Raw genomic sequence first — 24,686 nt, forward strand, 5'->3', positions numbered from 1 at the left:
AGGGACTGGTGGCATTGTGAGGCCGCTCTCACCACCTTTCACTGCTCCTGGGGATGGAGAGAGGAGTCTGGAAGGCTGCAGGGAACCAAATGTCACTACCACCCTTCAGAGGGGCAGGGAGGATCCGGGGAGCTGTGCAGGCATCAGCCTCTCCTCAATCCCTAGGAAGGTGTTGGAGCTAATCCTAGGAAGCATTTCCGGGCACATTAAGGATGACAGATCAGGGGAAGCCAAGCTCAGCCAACCTGACAAACTCCTCCAGGGGCTTGGGTGAGCAGTGGATGTTCCTATACATTGGCGAGATCCCCCAGACCCCTCTCCAGGCCGATCAGGCCCAGCCTCCCAGCCTTCCCTCACACATGGGGTACTCCAGACCCTGAATTACCTTCATGGCCTTTGCTGGAGTCTCTCCAGCATGCCAACATCTCTCTTGTTCTGGAGAGCCAAAAACTGGACCCAGCACTCTGGGGTGGCCTCACCAGTGCTGACCATGGGATCCCCTCCCTTGGCCTGACCAGCCCAGGACACTCTCACCCTCTGCAGCAGAGACTCGCTGCTGCCTCAGGCTGCCCCCAGGGCCCAGCAGCACCCCCAGGGCTTTCCTGGAGCTCTTTTCCAGCTGAGTGACCCCATTCCACACTGGAGCCTGGGATTGTTCTCCCCAGGGCCAAAACTTTGTCCTTGCAGCTTTTTGGACTTCCTGAGGCTCCAGGCAGCCTGCAGGGCCTGAAGGGGCTCCAGGAGAGCTGCAGAGGGACTGGGGACAAGGATGGAGGGACAGGAGCCAGGGAATGGCTGCCAGTGCCGGAGGGCAGAGCTGGATGGGATCTTGGCAATTGGGAATTGTTCCCTGGCAGGGTGGGCAGGGGCTGGGCTGGAATTGCCAGAGCAGCTGTGGCTGCCCCTGGAGCCCTGGCAGTGCCCAAGGCCAGGCTGGACATTGGGGCTGGCAGCACCTGGCACAGCAGCAGGTGTCTCTGGAGTGGCACTGGGTGGGACTTCAGGTCCCTTCCCACCCAAACCCTTCTGGAATTCCATGACCCCTTCCCGCGGGCTGTTTCCTGGCCATGTCCCTAGACCTGGCGATGTCCCCATGGTGGGGTGGGGTCCCCTCGGCAGTAACGGGGACTGAGGGGAGATGGAGGAGGATGAAAGGGCAGGGAGGGCTGTGGAGAGGATGGAGAGGGCGCTGGAGTGAGGATGCAGGAGCCATGGGGGCACTCCCCTGCGGGCGGGACGGGGCCCGAACCCCCCCTCGCTCTCTCTCCGCCGCCGTAGGGGCCGCCCCGGGGGAGGCGCAGCGGGCGCGGCCGGCCCGAGCTCCCGGTCCGGGCGGAGTCAGGGCAGCGGCAGCGGCGGCGGAGGGAGCCGGGAGCCGGGAGCGGCACCGGGAGCGGCGGCAGCACCATGGGGGCCTGTCTCGGGGTCTGCTCCCTGCTCAGCTGCGTGAGTGCCCGCCTGGAGCGGGGGGAGCCGGGCCGGTGCCGCAGCGGCGGGCGCGGCCCAGCGCGGGCTGCGGGCGGAGCAGGGTCCGGGGGGAGCTGAGGGGGCTGAGGGACACCCCGGCTCTGTGCCCCGCTACAGCCGGGCGCGGAGGGGTCCAAGGGGTGCCGGGAGGGCCATGCGGGGTATCCATGGGGGATGCACCCCTGTGTACACAGGGGATATGAGGGATCCCCGGCAGGACACACCTCTGGGTATGGAGGCTTGCAGGGGACCCCCAGGCAAGCCTCCATACATCCGTTCCCTGTCCTGTGCAGCCGGGGGGGATGCAGGGGACCCCCGGCAGGACGCACCCCTGTGTAACCAGGGGGATGGAGGGGACACCCGGGGGATACTCCCCTGTGTACAAGGGGGATAGGGGGCACAGCCAGGGGTTACAACCCTGGATATGGGGGGGTTCAAGGGGGTGCATCCCTCGGTGGCTGGGGAGGTGTGGGGGATCCTTTGCGTAGGGGGTCTCACTAAAGCTGGGGTATCCATGGGAGACACAGAGGGCTCACTCCAGAGAGCTCTGGGGCCTGTGGTGAGGGAATGGGGGGGAATGGGGTGGGAATGGGGTGGGTGGTGCACCCCAGGATGCCTGGGGGAGGTGGGAAACCGGAGTGGGATGCCATGGCCCAGGGCAGGCTCAGGCTGTGTGTTTGGGGTGCCATGGCCCAGGGCAGGCTCAGGTTGTGTGTTTGGGGTGCCATGGCCCAGGGCAGGCTCAGGTTGTGTGTTTGGGGTGCCATGGCCCAGGGCAGGCTCAGGTTGTGTGTTTGGGGTGCCATGGCCCAGGGCAGGCTCAGGCTGTGTGTTTGGGGTGCCATGGCCCAGGGCAGGAGCACAGTGTGTGATTTGGGGTGCAATGGCCCAGGGCAGGCTCAGGCTGTGTGTTTGGGGTGCCATGGCCCAAGGAAGGCTCAGGCTGTGTGTTTGGGATGCCATGGCCTAGAACAGACTCAGGCTGTGTGTTTGGGGTGCCATGGCCCAGGACATATGTGGGGTGTGTGATTTGGGGTGCCATGGCCCAGGGCAGGAGCACAGTGTGTGATTTGGGGTGCAATGGCCCAGGGCAGGAGCGCAGTGTGTGATTTGGGGTACCATGGCCCAGGGCAGGCTCAGGCTGTGTGTTTGGGGTACCATGGCTCAAGGAAGGCTCAGGCTGTGTGATTTGGGGTGCCATGGCCTAGGGCAGGCTCAGGCTGTGTGTTTGGGGTGCCATGGCCCAGGGCAGGCTCAGGCTATGTGATTTGGGGTGCCATGGCCCAGGGCAGGCTCAGGCTGTGTGTTTGGGGTGCCATGGCCCAGGGCAGGTGTGGGGTGTGTGATTTGGGGTACCATGGCCCAGGATAGGTGTGGAGTGTGTGATTTGGGGTACCATGGCCCAAGGGAGGCTCAGGCTGTGTGTTTGGGGTGCCATGGCCTAGGGCAGGCTCAGGCTGTGTGTTCAGGGTGCTGTGCCCTGTGACGTGGAGTGTGTGGTTCAGGTGACTCAGGCACCTGCCCACAGCAGCACTTCCTGCCCTGGCACTGCCTCACCTGTGGGCACAGTGCCAGGGCAGGGCTGTGGAACCAGCCTGGGAGCTGCTGGCCTGGAAACCTGGGAATGGGACCTGTTTTGTAACCTGACCTCTGAGTGCTGGAGGTTTAACGAGCAGGATGTTTGGAAATGAGGGGTGGGAGGGGGGTCTGCAAGGCCCCCCTTCTGTAACCCCTTCCTGTGCTTCTCCTTATGGAGAATTGGGAAAGCAGATGTTGGGAAAGCAGGGAGTTACCCCAGAGCAGGCCTGTAGAGGTTTCTGTATGAATTCTGGATTTTTTTTTCCCCAAAAAACTGTTGTGGCTCAGACTGTGGTAACAGTAGAGTCATTGTATAGGTTTAATTTTCCTGTTCCTTCCTGTGGAAGTCGTTGATGCAGGGGCTAGTTTTGTACAGGTCTGAGCTGAAGAACAAAAAACCCCAAACTGAATGAAGCATTCCCCCTAGTCTGTGTAATTATTAAACATAATTACTTTTAACAAGCTTTTGTTTAATTTTGTTGTTCCTTCCAGTGGGCGTGGTTGGTGGGGCTGTTCTAGCACCGGTCTGAGCTGAAGAACCACAACACTGAAAAAACCCCAAACCAAACTGAACAAACTGAACAATCCCCCCAGTCCTTTTTTTTTTTTTTTTTTTATTGTTATTTTTAACAAGAACATCCTGACTAACTCCTTCTGCTCTGCCTGCATCCCCTGAGTCACAGCACCACGAGATTGCCAAGCCCCTCCTTCAGTGCTTTCCCACTACAAGCTGCTCCTGAGTGAAACCTTGAATCACAAAAGGAGAATTTCTCTGTCCCTGCCTCCTGTGGTTCTCCAGGCTTTGCCCACGGCTGCCCACGAGCAGTGAGGTCATTCTGAGCTGCTTTTCTGGGTGCCAGGCTTGGGGTCACCAGCAGAAGTCTGCCCCAGGCAGAGCAAAGCCTTGGGCAGTCCTCAGACACCCCTTGGGGACACACAACCTGGTGGCACCAATCCAAGGCCACCTGACAGGCAGGAAGGCCACCAGCTCCCCAGGCTGTGGCGATGGGGTGGGATGGTGCTGATTGATTAACCTGTGGATGGGGTGGGATTGGTGCTGATTAACCTGGGGATGGGATGAGGTGGGATGGGTGCTAATTAACATGCTGCTCGTTAATTTGGCAGTAGACAAACACTGGCTGCTCAGCATCGCTTTGGGTTGACTCACTCTGGGTGTACCTGGGACTGTTGGGATGAAGGCAGCTGAAGGTGTGGGGTAGATGGGGTGGTGTAGATGGTGTGATGTAACTGGGGTGGTATAGTTGGGGTGGTGTAATTGGGGTAATGTTATTGGGATGGTGTAGATGGGGTGCTGTAATTGAGATGGTGTAGTTGGGTTATAGTGGGTTGGTGTAATTGGGGTGATGTTATTGGGATGGTGTAGATTGGGATGGTGTAATTGGGATGGTGTAGATGGGGTGCTGTAATTGGGGTGGTGTAGTTGGGTTGTGGTGGTGTGGTATAATTGGGTTGTGGTGAGGTGGTGTAATTGAGATGGTGTAGTTGGGTTATAGTGGGTTGGTGTAATTGGGGTGATGTTATTGGGATGGTGTAGACGGGGTGGTGTAATTGGGGTGCTGTAGTTGGGGTGATGTAACTCGGGTGGTGTAGTTGGGTTGTAGTGGGTTGTAGTGGGGTGGTGCTGTGGGTCAGTGCTGTTGGATGAGTGGTTTTGGATTCAGTTGTTGGGGTGATGTTGCGCTGGTGTAGTTTGGTTGGTGTAGTTGGGTTGGTGTGGCTTGATGATTTGGGGTGATGTTGGGTCGGTGCGTTTGAGTTGGTATTGTTGGGGTGGTGTAGCTGGGTTGGTGTTGGGTTGGAGTTATTGGGCTGTTGTTGGGATGATGTAATTGAGGTGGTGTAGTGTGGTTGGTGCTGTGGGTCAGCGTTGTTGGGGTGATGTTGGGTGGGTGTTTTTGGGTTGCATTTGTTGGGGTGATGTTGTTGGGCTGGTGTAGTTTGGTTGGTGTAGTTGGGCTGCTGTTGTTGGGGTGGTGTTGGGTGGGTGTTTTTGAGTTGATGTTGGGCTGGTGGAGTTTGTGGGTTGTGTTGGGCTCATGTTAGGGTGGTGTAGTTGGGTTGGTGGTGTGGCTTGGTGGTTTGGGGTGATGGTGGGTGGGTGTGTTAGAGTTGGTATTGCTGGGGTGGTGTAGCTGGGTTGGTGTTGGGTTGGAGTTATTGGGGTGATGTTGGGCTGGTGTAGTTGGGCTGTTGTTGGGATGATGTAATTGGGATGGTGTAGTGGGGTTGGTGGTGTGGGTCAGTGTTCTTGGGGTGATGTTGGGTGGCTGTTTTTGGGTTGGTGTTTGCTGCAGTTTGGTCAGTCGTGTTGGGCTGGTGTTGGTGTAGTTGGTTTGTTGGGGTGGTAGAGTTTGGATTATGTAATTGGGCAGGTGTAGTTGGGCTGGTGATTTGGCTTGGTGTTGTTGGGGGGGTGGTGTTTTTGGTGCAGCTTGGTCAGTCTTGTTGGTCTGGTGTTGGTGTAGTTGGGCTGTGGTTGGCGTGGTGTTGGGCAGGTGTAGTTGGATTGGTGTAGGTGGGTTGCTGTAGTTGATCTGCTGTTGGTGTAGTTGGGTTGTTGTGTTGTTGGGATGATGTAATTGTGCTGATGGTGTAGGTTGGTGTCATTAGTGTGGTGTTAGGTGGCTGTTTTTGGATTGGTGTTGGGGTGATGCTCTTGGGTTGGTGGGTTTGGGGTGATGTTGCTGGATGATATTTTTGGGATGGTGGTGTTGGACTCGTGTAGTTTGATCAGTTGTGTTGGGCTGGTGTTGGTGTAGTTGGGCTGGTAGAGTTTGGGTGCTGTTATTGGGGTGCAATTTTTGGGACACTGTTTTTGGGGTGCTATTGCTGTATGGGTGTATTTGGGGTGCTGTTTTTGGGTGTATTTGGGGCGCTGTTGCTGTCTCAGTGTATTTGGGGGTGCTGTTTTGGGGTGATGTTGCTGTATGGGTGTATTTGGGGTGCTGTTTTTGGGATGCTGTTGCTGTATGGGTGGTTTTGGGATGCTGTTGCTGTCTCAGTGTTTTTGGGGTGCTGTTTTTGGGATGCTGTTGCTGTATGAGTGGTTTTGGGATGCTGTTGCTGTCTCAGTGTTTTTGGGGTGCTGTTTTTGGGGTGCTGTTGCTGTATGGGTGTATTTGGGGTGCTGTTGCTATCTCTATTTAGGGTGCTGGTTTTGGGGTGCTGTTTTTGTATAGGTGAATTTTGGGTGCTGTTTTTGGGGTGCTGTTGCTGTATGGGTGTATTTGGGGTGCTGTTGCTATCTCTGTATTTAGGGTGCTGGTTTTGGGGTGCTGTTTTTGTACAGGTAAATTTTGGGTGCTGTTTTTGGGGTGCTGTTGCTGTATGGGTGTATTTGGGGTGCTGTTGCTGCTGCTGTCTCAATATTTTTGGGGTGCTGTTACTGTATGGTGTATTTGGGGCCCATGTGTCATGTCCCTTGTCCCACTCTCTCCACACTCTCCCACTCTGGGCAGGAGGGATGGGAGCAGCCCTGACGTGCGTGAGGTGAGCTGCACTCAAGGGGGAAGTCAGCAGTGAAACCGGAGAGTTTAATCATCCACCAGCAGCTGAAACCGACACTTCCTCATTAACCCCCTTCTCTCCTGCTGCTGCAACCACTTCCCTTGCTGGCTTTTTCCATTCTGCTCTTTGTCCCTTCACCGTGTTCGCATTTTGGGGCAGCTTTAAAAATCTTTGCAAGGAGAATCAGAGTGCCCAGCACTGCCCGGAGTGTGTTCCGTGCTGTTAACCATTGTTTTTTAAAGAAAAACACTGGAATCAGTAGTGCCAGGGCAGCTGGAGGGGTCAGTGTGGGGCACAAAGGGTTCCTCAGCTTCACTGCGAAGGAGCTTTGAGGGAGTGATCCCAAAAGGAATCCAGAGGATTCCCGTGTGATGGAGCAGAGCAGTGGGATGGAGATGCTGTATCCCATTACCTCAGCGGCTGCAAGAGCTATGAAACCTGAGATACAGACAGGGAGTTTGATGTGTGAGAGTCATCCTGCAAAACAAACATCAAGGGATGCTGTGGGCTCCCAAAAACCTTGTGCTTGTTGGAGGGAGCCCAGAGGAGCCCACGGAGCTGCTGCAGGGCTGGAGCCCCTCTGGAGCCAGGCTGGGAGAGCTGGGGGTGCTGCCCTGGAGAGGAGAAGGCTCCAGGCAGAGCTCAGAGCCCTCGCAGGGCCTGAAGGGGCTCCAGGAGAGCTGCAGAGGGACTGGGGACAAGGATGGAGGGACAGGAGCCAGGGAATGGCTGCCAGTGCCAGAGGAATGGCAGGGCTGGATGGGATCTTGGCAATTGGGAATTGTTCCCTGGCAGGGTGGGCAGGGGCTGGGCTGGAATTGCCAGAGCAGCTGTGGCTGCCCCTGGAGCCCTGGCAGTGCCCAAGGCCAGGCTGGACATTGGGGCTGGCAGCACCTGGCACAGGTGTCCCTGCCATGGTAATGGGATGGGATGGTCTGAACCCCCAAATCCACACCTTCCTAAACCACACCAAACCTCCTGATTTTCCTGTCCAGATCTGCTGATTTTCGGACTGGTGCTTTTTGTTTCAGTTGGCACTGAAGGAGGAGGAGCTGGAGGTGTGGATGGAGCACTGAGGGGCTTTGCTGCATCAGATGATGCAGGAATTCTGCGTTTAAAGGGATTTTTGTTGTTGCTCTGCATTTTTTTTTAATTGGAAGGGAAATACAGTAACGCTGGTGCATTTTAATGCACTCTGGTGCACGTGCTGCATTTAATGAGGCTGAAATGAAGCAATCTCTAATTGAAAGCCATTTTCTCATGCTTCCAAGTTGAAAACGTGATGTGATGGCTCTAAGCAGCTCCTCGAGAGGCAGAATGAGAATTTCCATGGGATCCCTTGGGTCTCTCACCCACCCCAGCTCCTGTGGGTACCATCAGCTCAACACAGCTGTTCATGGGGCAGGGATGTGGGGCTGGCATGGGATAAGAGAAATAAGTCAGGAAGGAGTAGATTTTTCTCAAATAACGGTGTACTTATGCTTAAAAAATATTCAAAGCCACCTTTGGTGTTTTGGGGGCATCAAAGTGGTCACTTGTGCTGAGGGAGCCATGCAGAGCAGCTCCACACCTGGTTTTGTTTTCTGCCATGTCCATTTTTTTACGCTGATTCCAACAATGAGAAACGTATATTTGAGTCAATACCGATCTTTAATTAACACTGAGCACAGGCCCTGATTTGGAAGCACAAATAATAAACACACAACTCATGCACATCCCTCAGCAGAGGAGAGAGCAGAGCCCTTCCCCTGCCTGCTGTGCTGAAGTCCAGGAGAGGAGGAGCTGTTCCGAGGGAACAAGGTTTATCCTGCGCAGGAAACTCCCACCAATGTTTTGGGTGTCCTCAGCCAGGATTTCCCTGCTCTGGCACAGCAATGGGAGTGTCTGGAATGGGTGCACCTGGCAGCACTGCCCGTGCTGGATTTGGGGTGCCGGGGGACTCTTGGGGCTGCTGTGCCTCAGTTTCCCCACCTGTCAAGTGGCCTTTGCAGAGGGGAAGGATGGCAGGATGAGTTGCTTCCCCCATGGTGCTGATACCAATATCTTCCCATCCTGCATTGCACTGAAAGGGCAGCCTGAAATTGTGTTGGAAACCTCATTTTTGTACAAAGAGGAGGCAGGGCAGGGCTTGCTTTGACCAGGTCCTTGATGGAGCAAAAAACATGAGGGTGTCGCCAGACTCTGGGTGTCATTTTCCATGCTGGTTGTTCCTGCAGTTCTTTCAGTTTTCAGCAACATTTTTGGTGAATTTAGTGCCATTTCCATGAGGTCCTGTGGGCTGTGGTGTGAGTAGCTCTAGGCAGCAGTGTGGATTCCCAGGCTGATCTCCTTAAGGATCAAACTGATTTTGGGGCCAGTTTCTGCCCCTCAACACTGTTCACCTTGCAGGTGTCATGTCTCTGTGGCTCTGCCCCGTGCCTGCTCTGTGGCTGCTGCCCCTCGGCCAAGAACTCCACCATCTCCCGCCTCCTCTTCACCTTCTTCCTCTTCCTCGGCACCCTCGTGTCCATCATCATGATAATCCCGGGCGTGGAGAAGGAGTTGCACAAGGTAAAGAACTCCTGGAGGTCAGGAACTCCTGGGAAGAAACGACCCAGCTTGTGATGGGGACTTGAGGCTGAACCAAAAAAGGGAATTTTTGGGTCATGATGTGCTTTTGTTCCTTTTTTTTTTGAGCATCTCACTGGGAGCAGCCATTATCAGCCCTAGTTTTCCATCAAGGGGAAACACAGTGGGATCATTTCATGCAATTTTTACTTTTCCCAGATGTCTCCCAGGAAAGTTTCCTACATCCCATTTTTAGGGGTTCAACTGATGACTTGGAGGATGAACGTTGAGGTTCAACATTTTTTTTTGGGGTTCAACGGGTGCACATCAGGGAGGAGGGACTTCAGGTGGAGGAGCAGAGCTCTGCCAGCTGAGCTGGGCTGTAGGGAAGAGCTGGTTCATGCCAGCTTTCCACTGACCAGCTGGGTGGCTTTATCTGTGGCATCGGAGCAGTCATGGTCTGACCCATCCTTGGTGGCACCAGGGCTCGTGGTGAGTATGGAATCACAGAATGGTTTGGGTTGAAAGGAACCTTAAACCTTTCACCCCCTGCCATGGGCAGGGACACCTTCCACCGTCCCAGGCTGCTCCAAGCCCTGTCCTATTGTAGATATTTTTGGCCCTGATGAAGGGAGAAATGATGAGGAGGACTCCATCTTATCAGAAGGCTAATTAATTACTTTATTATACTATATTATTCTATATTATATTGCATCTATATTACATTGCATACAACTAAACTGAATCTGTCAAGCACCCAACTCAACTCCATTGCACAGAATCTCATGCCTGTCAGTGACAGTCCCCACACACACACCTGGAACCAATGGCTCAGTGAATCACAACACTCACACCAGAATCCAATCACCAATTCCCTTCAGGTAAATAATCTTCCACAATGCATTCCACTTGTGTACAACACAGGAGCAATCAATGAGATAAGAATTGTTTTTCCTTTCTCTGAGGTTCAGAGAATGTGAAACCCAGAAATATTCTTGGGAAGAATTGTGCCTTGCTTTTCTCTGTGAAGAGAAATGTGGCTACACTGTCCAACCAGGCCTGGGAAAGTTCCAGAGGTCCAGGGGCAGCCATAGCTGAGGCTGCTTCACCAATCCAAGCAGTAGATCTCCATCCAGACCTTCCCACAACCATCACTCCCCGTAGGATGTGCTGAGGTGATGCTGACACTCCCATCCCTGTTTCAGCTCCCTGGTTTCTGTGAAGGCAGTGGCTCAGTGCTGGGGGTGCAGACCAAGGTGGACTGCAGCAGCTTCCTGGGCCACAAGGCCGTGTATCGCATGGGCTTCGCCATGGCCGCCTTCTTCTGCCTCTTTGCTGTGCTCATGGTGTGCGTGAGGAGCAGCAAGGACCCACGGGCTGCCCTGCAGAATGGGTGAGTGTGGGAGGACACCAAAGGGTAACTCTTGGGTCTGAGTATTGTCTTGGTTTGGAAAGACAGGAGTCTGCTGAGGAAGGCAGGAGCCTCCCCTGAAATGGAGAATGTAAACCCTCCCCACCCCTCCAAATTGCTATAAATTTTAAATTAAGGGGCTCTCAGGCAAAAAAAATAAGGGAGCAGGAAATAACAGTTCTTTAATAGGGAAGAAGAAAAAAAAAAAGGATAAAATAAACAGTGCAGTACAGTAGAACAACAGTGCCAGAGTCAGAACCCAACCTGACACCCTGTGGGTCAGGCTGTTGGCAGCAGTGCCATTGGAATTGTGGCTCAGCCCTCCTGCAGTGTCAGGGCTGGTTCTGCTGCAGCAGGGATCCTGGAGAAAGGTGCAGTCTCTGCCTCTGAAGATCCAGGGGCAGAGGCAGCTGCTGTTCCTCTGGGCAATCCAGTGCAGAAGCCGTGCTGGTATTGCAGAATCTCCAGATTCTATCCGGGTAGGAATGCTTGGCTCCTCCCTCTGGGCTCCCATCTCCCAATGGGATGCTGTAGTTCTTATCAGCCATGCAGGGACATTCAATAGCTGTTATCAGCAGGTGTCCCCTCCAAGGGTGGTGTGAATGTGGTCACTCATAGAGAGAGATAAGGCAAACTGCCTACTTGACAAAATATAATTTGCCATACAGATGGTAATAGAAAACATCTTGCATTGCAATCTGGAACAAGTATAAAACCTCCATCTCCTTAAGGATAATAGTGATCCAATGGTCTTAGGAGCCACTCATCTTGGTGCAAATCCAGGTGAAAGTAATGGACCTCTCACTAGTCCTAAACACGTTCATACTCCTAACCCTAGCAACTCTCTCCACCCCCATCCTATTTCCACCTCTGTCCAACAGCCTGGGGTGGGGACAGGCAGGACCCCCATCCCTGTCCCTGCCACATGCACACTGTGCCTCCTCTCTTCTCCCACAGCTTCTGGTTCTTCAAGTTCCTGGTGCTGGTGGGGATCACAGTGGGCGCCTTCTACATCCCTGATGGCACCTTCACCTCAGGTGAGGAGTTGCCCGTGCCCTGCTGGGCACTGACGCTGCCTGGGGGCTCTGTACAAATCATGAACAGGATGGGGCTGCTGTGGAATGTGCCTTGAGCGTGCCTTGAGTTTTATTTTCCAGCATCAGTCTCATTATATGATTATGACAATGGGAAGATGCCAGCAGCTCAAATCTCAGGCAGCAGACCAAGAATTTAATGTTACAACTTACTTTATAAGTTTTTTGACCAATCACACAAAGCAAAAGCACATTGACAGTAGTTCTATCCAATCACCATAAGTACATGTACCTTTGGTTAAAACCATACTTGCTTTTTTCATATACAATACCTGCTTGTAAGCCTTAAAGCAATGCACAGAGCTCCATTATTAAGCTTCAACCTTCCTAATATCTTGCTGGATAAACTTTTCTGTAGCTTAGAGAGTTATTCTAGACAAGCATTAATACACAGATCATTGTTCTATTTGTCCTTGCTTTTCTACAGTTTAAATAATTTTCTCCTAACCTATCTCATGGCTGCTGTTTAGCTCTAATCACAGTTCTTCTGTCTCTGAGGCCTGCCTTTTGCAGCTTTCCCAAAACCCTCCTAATTTTGTGGATTCCCACAGTTCCCCCTCTCTGTTCACCTAAAAAGAAACGTTCATAATTGTGTTGTTTATTACTTGCATTTTGTAGCTTTACTATAATATTTCTGCTTATTACCTGCTTAAAGCATTTTCTTGCTTGCACTGAGCATTGCTGTATTACAACACAGCAGTTTAATGCTGTGAAAGTCCAGTCAGTTGAAAGGGCATAAATTACGCCTGACAATAGTTACAAGCCATTGCTCGAAAAACTCTTGTCGATTCCAAGGTCTTAATTCAAAACCTTCTTCCGTGGTTTTTCTCCTCCCCTCAAGTCTGGTTTTACTTCGGTGTGGTCGGCTCCTTCCTGTTCATCCTCATCCAGCTGGTGCTGCTCATCGACCTGGCGCACTCCTGGAGCCAGCGGTGGCTGCACAACGCGGAGGAGGGCAGCGCCAAGGGCTGGTACGCAGGTGGGTCTGGTGGGTACCCGTGGGTCTGCTGGGCACCCGTGGGTCTGGTGGGCACCCGTGGGTCTGGTGGGTACCCGTGGGTCTGCTGGGCACCCGTGGGTCTGCTGGGCACCCGTGTTCTGGGGCTCAGCTCATCCCAGGGCTGGGTCAGGCTGAGCTGGCAAAGGCTGGGGGGCTCTGCTCTGTGACCACGTTTGCAGGGATCTTAGGATGAGGGAAGAGACGAGGATCTGACTCCATGTTTCAGAAGGCTGATTTATTATTTTATGATATATATTACATTAAAATTATACTAAAAGAATAGAAGAAAGGGTTTCATCAGAAGGCTGGCTAAGAATAGAATAGGAAAGAGTGATAACAAAGGTTTGTGGCTTAGACAGAGAGTCTGAGCCAGCTGACTGTGATTGGCCATTAATTAGAAACAACCACATGAGACCAATCACAGATGCACCTGTTGCATTCTACAGCAGCAGATAATCAATGTTTACATTTTGTTCCTGAGGCCTCCCAGCTTCTCAGGAGGAAAAATCCTAAGGAAAGGATTTTTTATAAAATATGTCTGTGACACTGCTCCAGTCTCTTTGGTGTCCTCCCCCAGCCCTCTGCACCGTCACCTTCATCTTCTACGCCGCCTCCATCACAGCCATTGTGCTGCTCTACGTCTACTACACCAAGCCTGAGGGCTGCACGGAGGGCAAGGCCTTCATCAGCATCAACCTCATCCTCTGCCTCATCGTCTCAGTTGTGTCCATCCTCCCCAAGATCCAGGTGAGGCAGTGGGGGGCACCCAGGGGAATGGGGCTATGTCACCCTGGGGTACAGGAGCACCCCCAGCACCCACTGTTGTGTTTGCAGGAGGCTCAGCCACACTCGGGGCTGCTGCAGGCATCCCTCATCACCCTCTACACCATCTACGTCACCTGGGCCGCCCTGGCCAACGTGCCGAGTAAGCCAGACCTGCCTGGGCTTTGGGGAGGGCTGGTTGGGGCAGGAGCACCCCCTGCACTGGGGTCTGTCCCTCTGTGTCCCCCCAGGCCAGCGCTGTAACCCCACGCTGCTGCTGAGGAACAGCACTGGCTCAGCCACGGCCACCGAGCCCCTGACAACCTGGTGGGATGCCCCGAGCATCGTGGGGCTGGTGATCTTCATCCTCTGCACTCTCTTCATCAGGTGAGCACTTGGTTTGTGTCCATGTGTGCAGCCACAGGGGGCACAGCCTGCAGGACAGATGGCCAAGGGCTGGGCAGGGCTGGCAGGGCCACAGGCACCCAGGCCTTTGTGCCCTGGCCTGGGTAGCGCCTCTGGAGGCCCCACAGGAGGAACTTTCCTGGCAGGGGCTGCACTTTGGTTCTCCCTCGGCCTCCCTGGGGAGGCTGGCAGGGGCTGCAGGTTGATGGCTTTTGTCCTTGCTGCCCCTCACATCCCCCTGCCCCACAAACAGCCCCAGCCCTGAGCCCAGCCATGAGCACAGAGCCGTGGGAAGGGCCACTAGGGCGAGGTCACACCTTGGACCAGGGCTTTTGTCACCAAGGCTCTTTGTCCAGCCATCCCTGTCCCCAGGGTCACAGGCCTGACCACAGTCACAGCTTTAGGGTTTCCCCACAGCCCCAAATTGCTCTGCCTGTCCTGGGGATGGCCCCAAGAACAGAGCCCCTGCCATGGGGTGGCCTTATCAGAGCAGATCACTGGATGCCCTCCCTCAACCTGCAGGCAGAGCTTTGCTTGTACAGCCCAGGACACTCTCACCCTCTGCAGCCATTCACATTTGTTGCCTCCTGTTCCCCCAGTGCCCAGCAGCACCCCCAGGGCCTTTCCTGGAGCTCTTTTCCAGCTGAGTGACCCCATTCCACACTGGAGCCTGGGGTTGTTCTACCCAGGGGCAAAACCTCCCTCTTCATTCTCTTTGTTGATCTGGACATGGTTCCACTTAGCCTTCAGTGCCCAAAGGGGTTCTGAGAGAGCTGGAGAGGGGCGTTTGTGACAGTGTTCACAGGGGTTCTTGGGTGAGGGAAGAGATGAGCATCTGACTCCATGTTTCAGAAGGCTGATTTATTATTTTATGATATATATTACATTAAAACTATACTAAAAGAATAGAAGAAAGGATTTTATCAGAAGGCTGGCTAAGAATAGAAAAGGAAAGAATGATAACAAAGGTTTGTGGCTTGGCTCTCTGTCCGAGCCAGCTGACTGTGATTGGCCATTAATTAGAAACAACCACATGAGACCAATAAAAGACATCTGTGACAGGCTTTGGACCAGGGTGACAGAGATTTTGGGGTTCCCCACAACCTGCCTACCCCAAACTGTACCATACCCAAAGGGGCTCCAGGAGAGTTGCAGAGCTGCTGAAGGGCCACAGGCAGAGTTTTTATGGTTTCCCCACAGCCTGTTAGCATTCAGAAACACATAATCACGAGAATGATTACATCCAGGTGCTTTTATTGAAGAGCTCTGGGTGTCAGGGGTACAAACCCAAATCTGACTTCAATATAGGTTTGGGATGAACATGTTTTTATGTTCTATCGTTATATAACTTTCATGTTAATTATTAAACTTATATTGTTCTATTGTATACGTAGATTTCATCCAAGCATGGGCTCCTCGTGGTCCCCCTCAAACTTCTAACATAGTTTCTCATGATTCTTCTTATGATTAAGCAATAATTATATTTAATTACTAAACAATCATCACATCTAACAATTATATAATTTATCATATACTGCTTACACAGCTGCAATTTCACACGATCTGGCAAACACTAAAGCCTAACATTTTCAGAGTTCCATTTTTAACATTTTTCCAGGGCCCCACAAAGTCTAGCTTCTTTCTAATTCCCCGAATTTTATAATTTTAAAACATTTTTACTATACTATCACCTCCACCCCGCAAAGTGCCCCGGGGACAGCAGCCCTGCCGTGGGGGCGGTGGTGCTGACCCCGCCGCCGCTGTGCCCGCAGCCTGCGCTCCTCGGACCACCCGCAGGTGAACAAGCTGATGCTGACGGAGGAGAGCGGGGCCGGGGCCGGGGCCGGGCCGGGCGGGGCGGAGGAGGGCGGAGTGCACCGCGCCTACGACAACGAGCAGGACGGAGTCTCCTACAACTACACCTTCTTCCACCTGTGCCTGCTGCTCGCCGCCCTCTACATCATGATGACCCTCACCAACTGGTACAGGTGAGAGCGGCCGTGGGCACCCGGGGCTGTTCCCGTTCCTGCGGGTGCCCTCCTCGCGGGTGCTGTGCCCGTGTGCTGGGCACTGCTGAGGTGTGTGAGGAACCTGCTCCCTTATTGGCGTTAATTATTGTTGGGGTTGTGCCTGGGCCTGCTGATGTCCTCTGCTGCAGGCTGGGATCCCTTGGGAGGGGGAGCAGGGGCCGAGGCTGAGGCTGCTGTGGTGGGGTCACAGCCCAGGGTGGCCACAGCGGTGGGATCACACCCCGGGATGGCTGAAGCAGTGGGGTCAGAGTCCTGGGGTGGCTGCATCGATGGGGTCACACTGTGAGGTGGCTGCAGAAGTGGGGTCACACCCAGGGGTGGCAGAGAAGTGGGGTCACTTGGGGTGGCTGCAGCATTGGTGTCACACCCAGGGGTGGCTCCGGTGTTGGGACCACATCCAGGGTTGACTGCAGTGTTGGGGTCACACTCTGGGGTGGCAGCAGCCACGGGGCACCCCAGTGTTCCTCTCGGTGTTCCCTCGGGGCCCCCATCCCTCCGTGGTGCCGTCAGGGTGTCACAGTGATGGGTGCCACCTCCCGTGGCTGTTCCAGGCCGGACGACAGCCTGCAGGAGCTGAGCAGCCCCTGGACAGCCGTGTGGGTGAAGATCTCCTCCAGCTGGGCCGGGCTCCTGCTCTACCTCTGGACCTTGGTGGCTCCGCTGCTGTTGCCGGACCGGGACTTCAGCTGAGGTGGCCCTGGCCGTGCTGCTGCCACCGTGGCTCTGTCCCTCGAGGCTGGGAACAGCCCCAGCTCTGCCTCAGCCTCTGCTCTGCACGCAGAGCTGCTGTGCTGTGTTGTGCCTTCTTGCAGCTCTTTAGTTTTAATTTGAAAGGGATGAAGTGCCAAGCAGAGAAAATTAAGGGCTGGGAGAGACCTGAGGGTGGTTTTAAAGCTCTCAGCATCTCCGTGTTTGTGTAGTGCCTTGGGCAGTGCCTCCAGACCCTCTCTGCCCAGCAGACACCACTGCCTTGTCTTGGGAGGGTTTGGTTCTCCCCAGCCGCAGGGATGGGTCCCTGTTGGTGCCTTTTGGGGTCTCTGGGGTCTGGCGGGGTCCCAGGACCCAGGCCCTGGCCAGTGTTGTGTCCCCAAAGAGGGAAACAAATCCAGAGACTTGTGGCTGGGGCAGAGGCCCTGCTGTGTGCCAGGTCCTGCTGTGTGCCAGCCTTGGTGGTGGCCCCAGCTCCCTGTCCTTTGCAGGGCACAGCTCAGTGTCACAGCTCCCTGGGCACAGCTCAGTGTCACAGCTCCCTGTCCTCTGTGGGACACAGGTCAGTGTCACAGCTCCCTGGGCACAGCTCAGTGTCACAGCTCCCTGTCCTCTGCAGGGCACAGCTCAGTGTCACAGCTCCCTGTCCTCTGTGGGGCACAGCTCAGTGTCACAGCTCCCTGTCCATGCAGGGCACAGCTCAGTGTCACAGCTCCCCGGGCACAGCTCAGTGTCACAGCTCCCTGTCCTCTGTGGGACACAGCTCAGTGTCACAGCTCCCTGGGCACAGCTCAGTGTCACAGCTCCCTGTCCTCTGTGGGACACAGCTCAGTGTCACAGCTCCCTGTCCTCTGTGGGGCACAGCTCAGTGTCACAGCTCCCTGGGCACAGCTCAGTGTCACAGCTCCCTGTCCTCTGTGGGGCACAGGACAGGGTCCCACAGGCCTGGCCCCAGCTCTTTGCCTCGTTAGTAAAGTCTCGTTTGGAATAAAAGTTTATTTGGATTTGGCCGTTTTGGAGTCTTTCCTGGTGGGTGGGTGTCCGGGAGGAGGAGGGAGTGGGACATTTTAAACTGAAACTAAAACTAAAAGGATGGGGGCACAGCTGGCAGGGCTGGCATCGCTTTGGGGCACGGAAACTCTGAATCCCGCTGCCAGCCTGTGACACCCCCAGAGCCGGGGTGGTGGTGAGCAAAGGGGGGTGCACAGCACGGTGTGCAGACCATGCCCGGGGGTGGGCACAGGGATGGGGTGAGCTCCGTGCGGGGCACTCACGGTGCTGGGGCACAGAGCAGGGGCGGCCCCTGGCAGCAGGGGCGGGCACTGGCGCAGGTGGGAGCTGCCCTGGGAGCCGCGGGGCCGGGCAGTGCCCGCTGCCCACCGTGCAAAGCAGCCCTGGGACCCCGGCTGTGCGGCCCGTCCTGCTGCGCCCCAATCCCATTCTGATTTCCAATCCCATTCCTGTTCCCATTCCCATCCCGTTCCCGTTCCCGTTCCCGAGCGGGGCGGCTCCAGCCGCGCGATGGCGCTGCGAGCCCGCGGAGCGACAGCGGCACCGAGCCGGCACCGATCCGACACCCAGGGATCCCATCCTGCTCCCTGTGACTCCATCCTACAACCAGGGACCCCATTCTGCTCCCTGTGACTCCATCCTACAACCAGGGACCCCATTCTGCTCCCTGTGACTCCATCCGCAACCCAGTGACTTCATCCTGCTCCCTGTGATCCCATGCTGCACCCAGGGACTCTCAGTGTGCACCCAGTGAACCCCATATGGCACCCTGGGACCCCATTGTGCACCCAGTGACCCCATCCAGCACCCAGGGACCCCATCCTGCTCCCTGTGATCCCATCATGCACCCAGGGACCCTCATTGTACACCCAGTGACCTCATCCTGCACCCAGTGACTCCATCCTACAACCAGGGACCCCATTCTGCATGCAGGGACCCCATCTGGCACCCAGGGATCCCATCCAGGCCCCAGTGATACCATCCTGCACCCAGGGACCCTCAGTCTGCTCCCAGGGACCCCAGCCTTCACCCAGCAGCCCCATCCTGCCCCAAGTGACCCCATCCAGCACCCAGGGACTCCCAGTCTGCATACAGTGATGCCATCCTGCTCCCTGTAACCCTCACCCCACACCCTACCCTCTGCACCTTTCACCCTGCACCCTTCACCCTACACCCCTGTGTCCCTGCACGGAAGGTTCTGGCAAGGACGGGATTGCCAGATTTATTTCCCCATCATGCCTTCCTCCATAATTTCTTTCCAGGAGAATAGTCAATGTTCTTTGCTCTGTTTTCTTCAGGAAGCCCCTGGCAGTTCCACCCCAATGCCAGGCTCTGTGCACCCCAAAACAAGCCAGGAAATCAAGGCAGGGCACTGGGGTGACACTGGCTGTGCTGCCTGTGCCTTCCCTGGGTTTGGGATTCCAGCAGGGCAGGTTGTTCTGGTGCCATCTGAGCCATCCCTCTGGATTTATCTGCCCCAGGAGCTCCAGCCATGGGGAGGCCTGGCTGCTTTTGCCTTCCTGGCTGCATTTTGGGAATATGTTAAATAAAAATATCTTTAAAAAAAAAGAAAAAAAAAAAAAAAAAAAAGGAAAGAGAAAAGAAAAAAGATGGATTGATGGCACAAAATCCCCCAGAACTAAGCCTGATGTGAGTGGGACTCATGGACAGTCTTGTCACAGATATCTTTTATGAAAAATCCTTTCCTTAGGATTTTTTCTCCTGAGAAGCTGGGAGGCCTCAGGAACAAAATGCAAACTATGATTATCTGCTGCTGTGGAATGCAACAGGTGCATCTGTGATTGGTCTCATGTTGGTTGTTTCTAATTAATGGCCAATCACAGTGAGCTCAGACAGAGAGCCGAGACACAAACCTTTATTATGATTCTTATTCTATTCTTAGCCAGTCTTGTGATGAAATCCCTTCTTCTATTCTTTTAGTATAGTTTTAATGTAATATATCTCATAAAATAAAAAAATCAGCCTTCTGAAACATGGAGTCAGATCCTCATCTCTTCCCTCATCCAAAAACCCCTGTGAACACCGTCACACAGTCTGAGCCCCATTTCCCTCCCTGGGAATGTTCTGAAATCCCCACAGGGCTGTGGCTGTTCTGCATTTGCCTCTCAGCAATTACAGTCCATGCCTGAGCCCAGACACGCTGTGTTCTGCAGGGGGAGGAGGGAGGGAAGCAGCTCCCTGGGCACCACCCTGAGCTCAGCCTGCCAGGCAGAGGCTGCAGGGATGTCCCATGTCCCCTGGAGGTGGCACCTAGAACTGCCCCTGGGGTTCCTCAGCCAGGGCTGGGCATCACGGGGCTGATGGAAAAGGGAGGAACCACGAGAGATCTGGGACAGGGGAACAGGCACAGAGCCATGAGGGACTAAAATCTTCCTACTTCCTTTATCTGGTGATGTCACCTCCAAAGGGGAAAATTCCCACAAGCAGCAGCAGCTGCATTTCTGGGGTGCTGCCCTGGAGAGGAGAAGGCTCCAGGCAGAGCTCAGAGCCCTTGCAGGGCCTGAAGGGGCTCCAGGAGAGCTGCAGAGGGACTGGGGACAAGGATGGAGGGACAGGAGGCAGGGAATGGCTGCCAGGGCCAGAGGGCAGGGCTGGATGGGATCTTGGCAATTGGGAATTGTTCCCTGGCAGGGTGGGCAGGGGCTGGGCTGGAATTGCCAGAGCAGCTGTGGCTGCCCCTGGAGCCCTGGCAGTGCCCAAGGCCAGGCTGGACATTGGGGCTGGCAGCACCTGGCACAGTGGCAGGTGTCCCTGGGCTGCAATCAGCTGCCATTGAAGATCCCTTCCCACCCAAACCACTCTGGCATTCACATTCCTGAACCAAGGATGGAAACCAGCACCAAAACCCATTGCAGCAAATGGAGAAAGGAAAGGAAAGAATGATTGCCTGGCTGGTTCCAGGTGCCCCCAGTGCCATTTGCCACAGGGGGTTTGTAGCCTGGCAAGGCCTGGTTAGAGAGGTTTGGGCTGTGCCAGGGTGCCCAGAGCAGCTGTGGCTGCCCCTGGCAGTGCCCAAGGCCAGGCTGGATGGTGTTTGGAGCACTGGGGAGGTGTCCCTGCCATGGCAAGGAATAAAACTGGCTGAGCTTTAAGATCCCTTCCAACCCAACCCCTTCTATTTCCATGATAATTTTCCGGGTGAATAATTCATCAGCGAACATCTGCCACCTCCAGCTCAGCAGAAAACGCCACCCTGGGCTGGGTCCCCTCCCTGCCTGTCCCTGCCACAGCCACAGCTCCAGCCTGGGGTGGGATCAGAGTGGGGACAACCCCATTATCTCCCCAGGTGGCTTTGATTGCTTTAATTGCTCAAATTACTCTCCCTGGGGGCCACCCCAGAGGGATGGATGGGAGGTTTGGGGTGACTTTGGGGAGCCCAGGAAAAGCCAAGCAGCACTCACAGAAGGTGGCTGTGACCACGGGGTTCCCAATTTAAACAGGATTTAACCCCAGGGTTGGGCACAGGACCCTCCTGGGGTCACCAATCTTTCGGGACCATGAGAAGGGAGGACCCTCAGTGCCACCCAGGTCTGGGGACAGCGGTGCCACCCTGGCCCCGGCCATCCCGGTGCTTCCAGGGGCTCCCCAGCATCTTTTATTCCCTTTAATGCGCGGCCTCCGTTGTTTTTTATTTCATTCCTGGGATTAACACATCGGGCAGCAGCCGGACTGGCTCCCGCTCAAAAGAGGAGGGGAAAGCGTTTACATAATTCATTGAAATGAGGCACCCGAGGAAACCCAAATTGGACTTGCAGCATGTTTACAGAGCCACGCAGAGCTCCGCCATCCGCATCTGGAGCCCTTAATGCCTCCCAGACGGAGCCCAGGGCATGGATAATTAATTAATTGTGGAGCAGAGCCCTTGCCCAGCCCCCAAAGAGAGCGCTGCTCCCCTGGGCTGGGGGGATTTATTTCCAGGGGCTTTTCTCATTCCCAAAACGTTCCTTGAAGGTGCTGCGGGTGCTGGGGTTGGAAGCACGGGTGGGATGGGCTGGAAAATCCCGGCCCGGAGGGGTTTGAGGGGAGGAGGAAGCCGGGGGGGCTCCTGGGGGTGATGATGGGGCTGAGCCTGCCCGGGGAGGGGACACGAGAGGGGACACGGGGAGGGGACAAAATCCTTCAGGGGGAATGGACACAGGGACCCTCGGAGGGGACAAAACCCTGAATGGGAAGGGGACACGGGGAGGGGACACGGGGACACTTGGAGGGGACAAAACCCCGCAGGAGGAAGGGACACAGGGACCCCACGGAGGGCACGAAACCCTGAAGCGGGGAGGGGACAGAGGGACCTCGCGAAGGGGACACAGGGACACTTGGAGGGGACAAAATCCTGCAGAGGGAGGGGGCAAAACCCTGCAGGGGTGGGGGACACAGGGACTTCTCGGAGGGGACAAAACCCTGCAGGGGGAGGGGACAAAACCCTGAACGGGGTAGGGGACACGGGTACGTCTAAGAGGGGACATTGGGACCCCTCGGAGGGGGCAAAACCCTGCAAGGAGAGGGGACATAGGGACCTCTCAGAGGGGACAAAATCCTGCAGGAGGGAAGGGGACACAGGCTCCCCGCGAAGGGGACACAGGGACACTTGGAGGGGACATTGGGACCCCTTAGAGGGGACAATCTCCCTGCAGTGGGGAGTGGACACGGGGACCCCTCGGAGGAGACAAAACCCTGTAAGGGGAGGGGACAAAACCCTGCAGGGGTGGGGGACGCAGGGACCTCTGGGAGGGGACACTGGGATCCCTCGTGGGGACAACCCTCCTGCAGTGGGGAGGGGACACAGGGACTTCTCAGAGGGGACATTGGGGCCCCTCGGAGGGGGCACGGGGACCCCTCGGAGGGGACAAAACCCTGCAGTGGGCAGGGGACACGGGGACCTCTTGGAGGGGGCACGGGGACCCCTCGGAGGGGACAAAACCCGGTAAGGGGGGGGGGGGATACAGGGACCCCACGGAGGGGACACGGGGACCGCCCCTTGGAGTGGACAACACCCCTACAGTGGGGAGCAAAGGGCCCTGCCCCACTCAGCCCCAAACATCCCTGCTCTGTGGGATCCGGCAGCCCCTGCCCCAAGGGAGTGGGTCCTGTGAGACACCGGGGGTGCCCCGGGACCCTGCCCCGCGCTCAGCCCCTCCTGCCCTCGGGAATGGCTCCCTGGGGATCCCTTGGGGGCTGGAATCGCTCCCTGGATCCCTCAGGGGCTGGAATCGCTCCCTGGGGAATCCCTCGGGGCTGGAATCGCTCCCTGGATCCCTCAGGGGCTGGAATCGCTCCCTGGGGATCCCTCAGGGGCTGGAATCGCTCCCTGGGGATCCCTTGGGGACTGGAATCGCTCCCTGGATCCCTCGGGGGCTGGAATCGCTCCCTGGGGAATCCCTCGGGGCTGGAATCGCTCCCTGGATCCCTCAGGGGCTGGAATCGCTCCCTGGGGATCCCTTGGGGGCTGGAATCGCTCCCTGGATCCCTCAGGGGCTGGAATCGCTCCCTGGATCCCTCAGGGGCTGGAATCGCTCCCTGGGGATCCCTCGGGGGCTGGAATCGCTCCCTAGATCCCTTGGGGGCTGGAATCGCTCCCTGGGGATCCCTCAGGGGCTGGAATCGCTCCCTGGGGATCCCTTGGGGGCTGGAATCGCTCCCTGGGCATCCCTCGGGGGCTGGAATCGCTCCCTGGAGATCCCTCGGGGGCTGGAATCGCTCCCTGGAGATCCCTCAGGGGCTGGAATCGCTCCCTGGGGCGCTCCAGCTGCAGCACCCGGAGGCAGCTCCATCCCCAAACCCAGCCCTGATGCTGAGGGTGATTTGGGGGCACTGAGAAGGAGCCCCCGGCCCTGCACAGGGGACACCTCAACCTTCACCTGCAGCCCCCTGCGGCTGGGATTGACGGCTCAGCCCTCCCACTGCTCCCGGAGCTGCTGTCTCTACCTTCAGCACCGCTTTGAAGAGCAAAGGAGGGATGGGAAGACAGGGAGAATAAAAAAAAAAAAAAAAGAAAAAAAATATTTGAAAACCTCCAGCTTGAACCCTGCTGCTGGAGAAACATCTGTATCTATAAATATCTGTGCTGGGAGTGGGAACAGGCTGTATCTGTGTCTGCGGCAGCTCCCGAGGCAGCAGCAGCAGCAGCAGCAGCCCCAGCTCACCCCGCTCCGCTCCCCAACGTGCCCCGGGCCCCGCAGCCTGCCCGGGGATTTTGGGGAGAAACCCCCCGAACTGGGCTGTAATAAAGGAGGAATGGAGCAGGGGGGGCTGTGCTCGTGTGTGCAGCGCGCTCCCAGCGGGGCAGCGGCGGCCCCGGGGTCACTGCTGGGGACAGCGGGGCTGTCCTTGCTGGGACACGGTGTCCTGCTGCTGTCCCCACGCCGCTGTCACTCCCATGTCCTGCTGCTGTCCCCACCCCGCTGTCACTCTGGCAGTGACCTCGTCCGTCCTTCCAGACTGGACTATGTGTGCTCAGAGAAACCCAGATCATGGTCTCAAATCCCAACCCTGAATCACAATCCCATATCCCAATTCTGTATCCCAATCCTATTATCTCAGTCCTGTATCACAATCCTGTTTCCCAATCCTGTTTCCCAGTCCCTTATCCCAATCCTACATTCCAATCCTGTCTCCCAATCCTCTATCCCAGTCCTGTATTCCAATCCCATATCCCAATCCCATATCCCGGCCCCTTATCCCAATCCCATATCCTGGTCCCTTATCCCAATCCCTTATCCCAGTGCCATATCCCAATCCTGTATCCCAGTCCCATATCCCAATTCCATATCCAAATCCTGTATCCCAATTCCATATCCCAAACCCATATCCCAATCCTGCATCCCAGTCCCATATCCCATATCCCATATCCCAATCCTGTATCCCAGTCCCTTATCCCAATCCCAATTCCATATCCCAGTCCCATATCCCAATCCCAATCCTGTATCCCAGTCCCTTATCCCAATCCTGTATCCTAGTCCCATATCCCAATCCCAATTCCATATCCCAGTCCCACATCCCTTATCCCAATCCTGTATCCCAATCTCGTATCCCAATCCCAATCCCATATTCCAGTCCCATATCCCAATCCCGTAGGATGGTTTGGGACAGCAGGGACATACAGGGCACCCCAAAACTCCTCAGCACAG

At 55.7% G+C, this 24,686-nt stretch overlaps 1 protein-coding gene across 2 annotated transcripts; it reads left to right on the forward strand.

Moving 5' to 3' along the window:
• The first annotated feature begins 1,345 nt into the window (after positions 1 to 1,345).
• Positions 1,346 to 17,516, forward strand: SERINC2 (serine incorporator 2). 2 transcript variants are annotated; one of them, XR_009115557.1, is made up of 11 exons: positions 1,346 to 1,446; positions 8,962 to 9,123; positions 10,326 to 10,513; positions 11,489 to 11,568; positions 12,467 to 12,604; positions 13,203 to 13,372; positions 13,460 to 13,550; positions 13,639 to 13,774; positions 15,565 to 15,780; positions 16,374 to 17,092; positions 17,257 to 17,516. XR_009115557.1 is itself a non-coding variant. In XM_058040458.1 (10 exons), the coding sequence occupies exons 1-10, from the start codon at positions 1,408 to 1,410 to the stop codon at positions 16,510 to 16,512; spliced, it is 1,359 nt and encodes a 452-aa protein (XP_057896441.1). In that variant the 5' UTR covers positions 1,346 to 1,407; the 3' UTR covers positions 16,513 to 17,516. The 2 variants fall into 2 exon arrangements, 1 of the variants encoding a protein (XP_057896441.1); XM_058040458.1 differs by having other exon boundaries at positions 16,374 to 17,516.
• The last annotated feature ends 7,170 nt before the right edge of the window (positions 17,517 to 24,686 follow it).

This window comes from Melospiza georgiana, chromosome 24 (assembly GCF_028018845.1).
Source record: "Melospiza georgiana isolate bMelGeo1 chromosome 24, bMelGeo1.pri, whole genome shotgun sequence".
In the NCBI taxonomy this organism is placed as follows: Eukaryota; Metazoa; Chordata; class Aves; order Passeriformes; family Passerellidae; genus Melospiza; species Melospiza georgiana.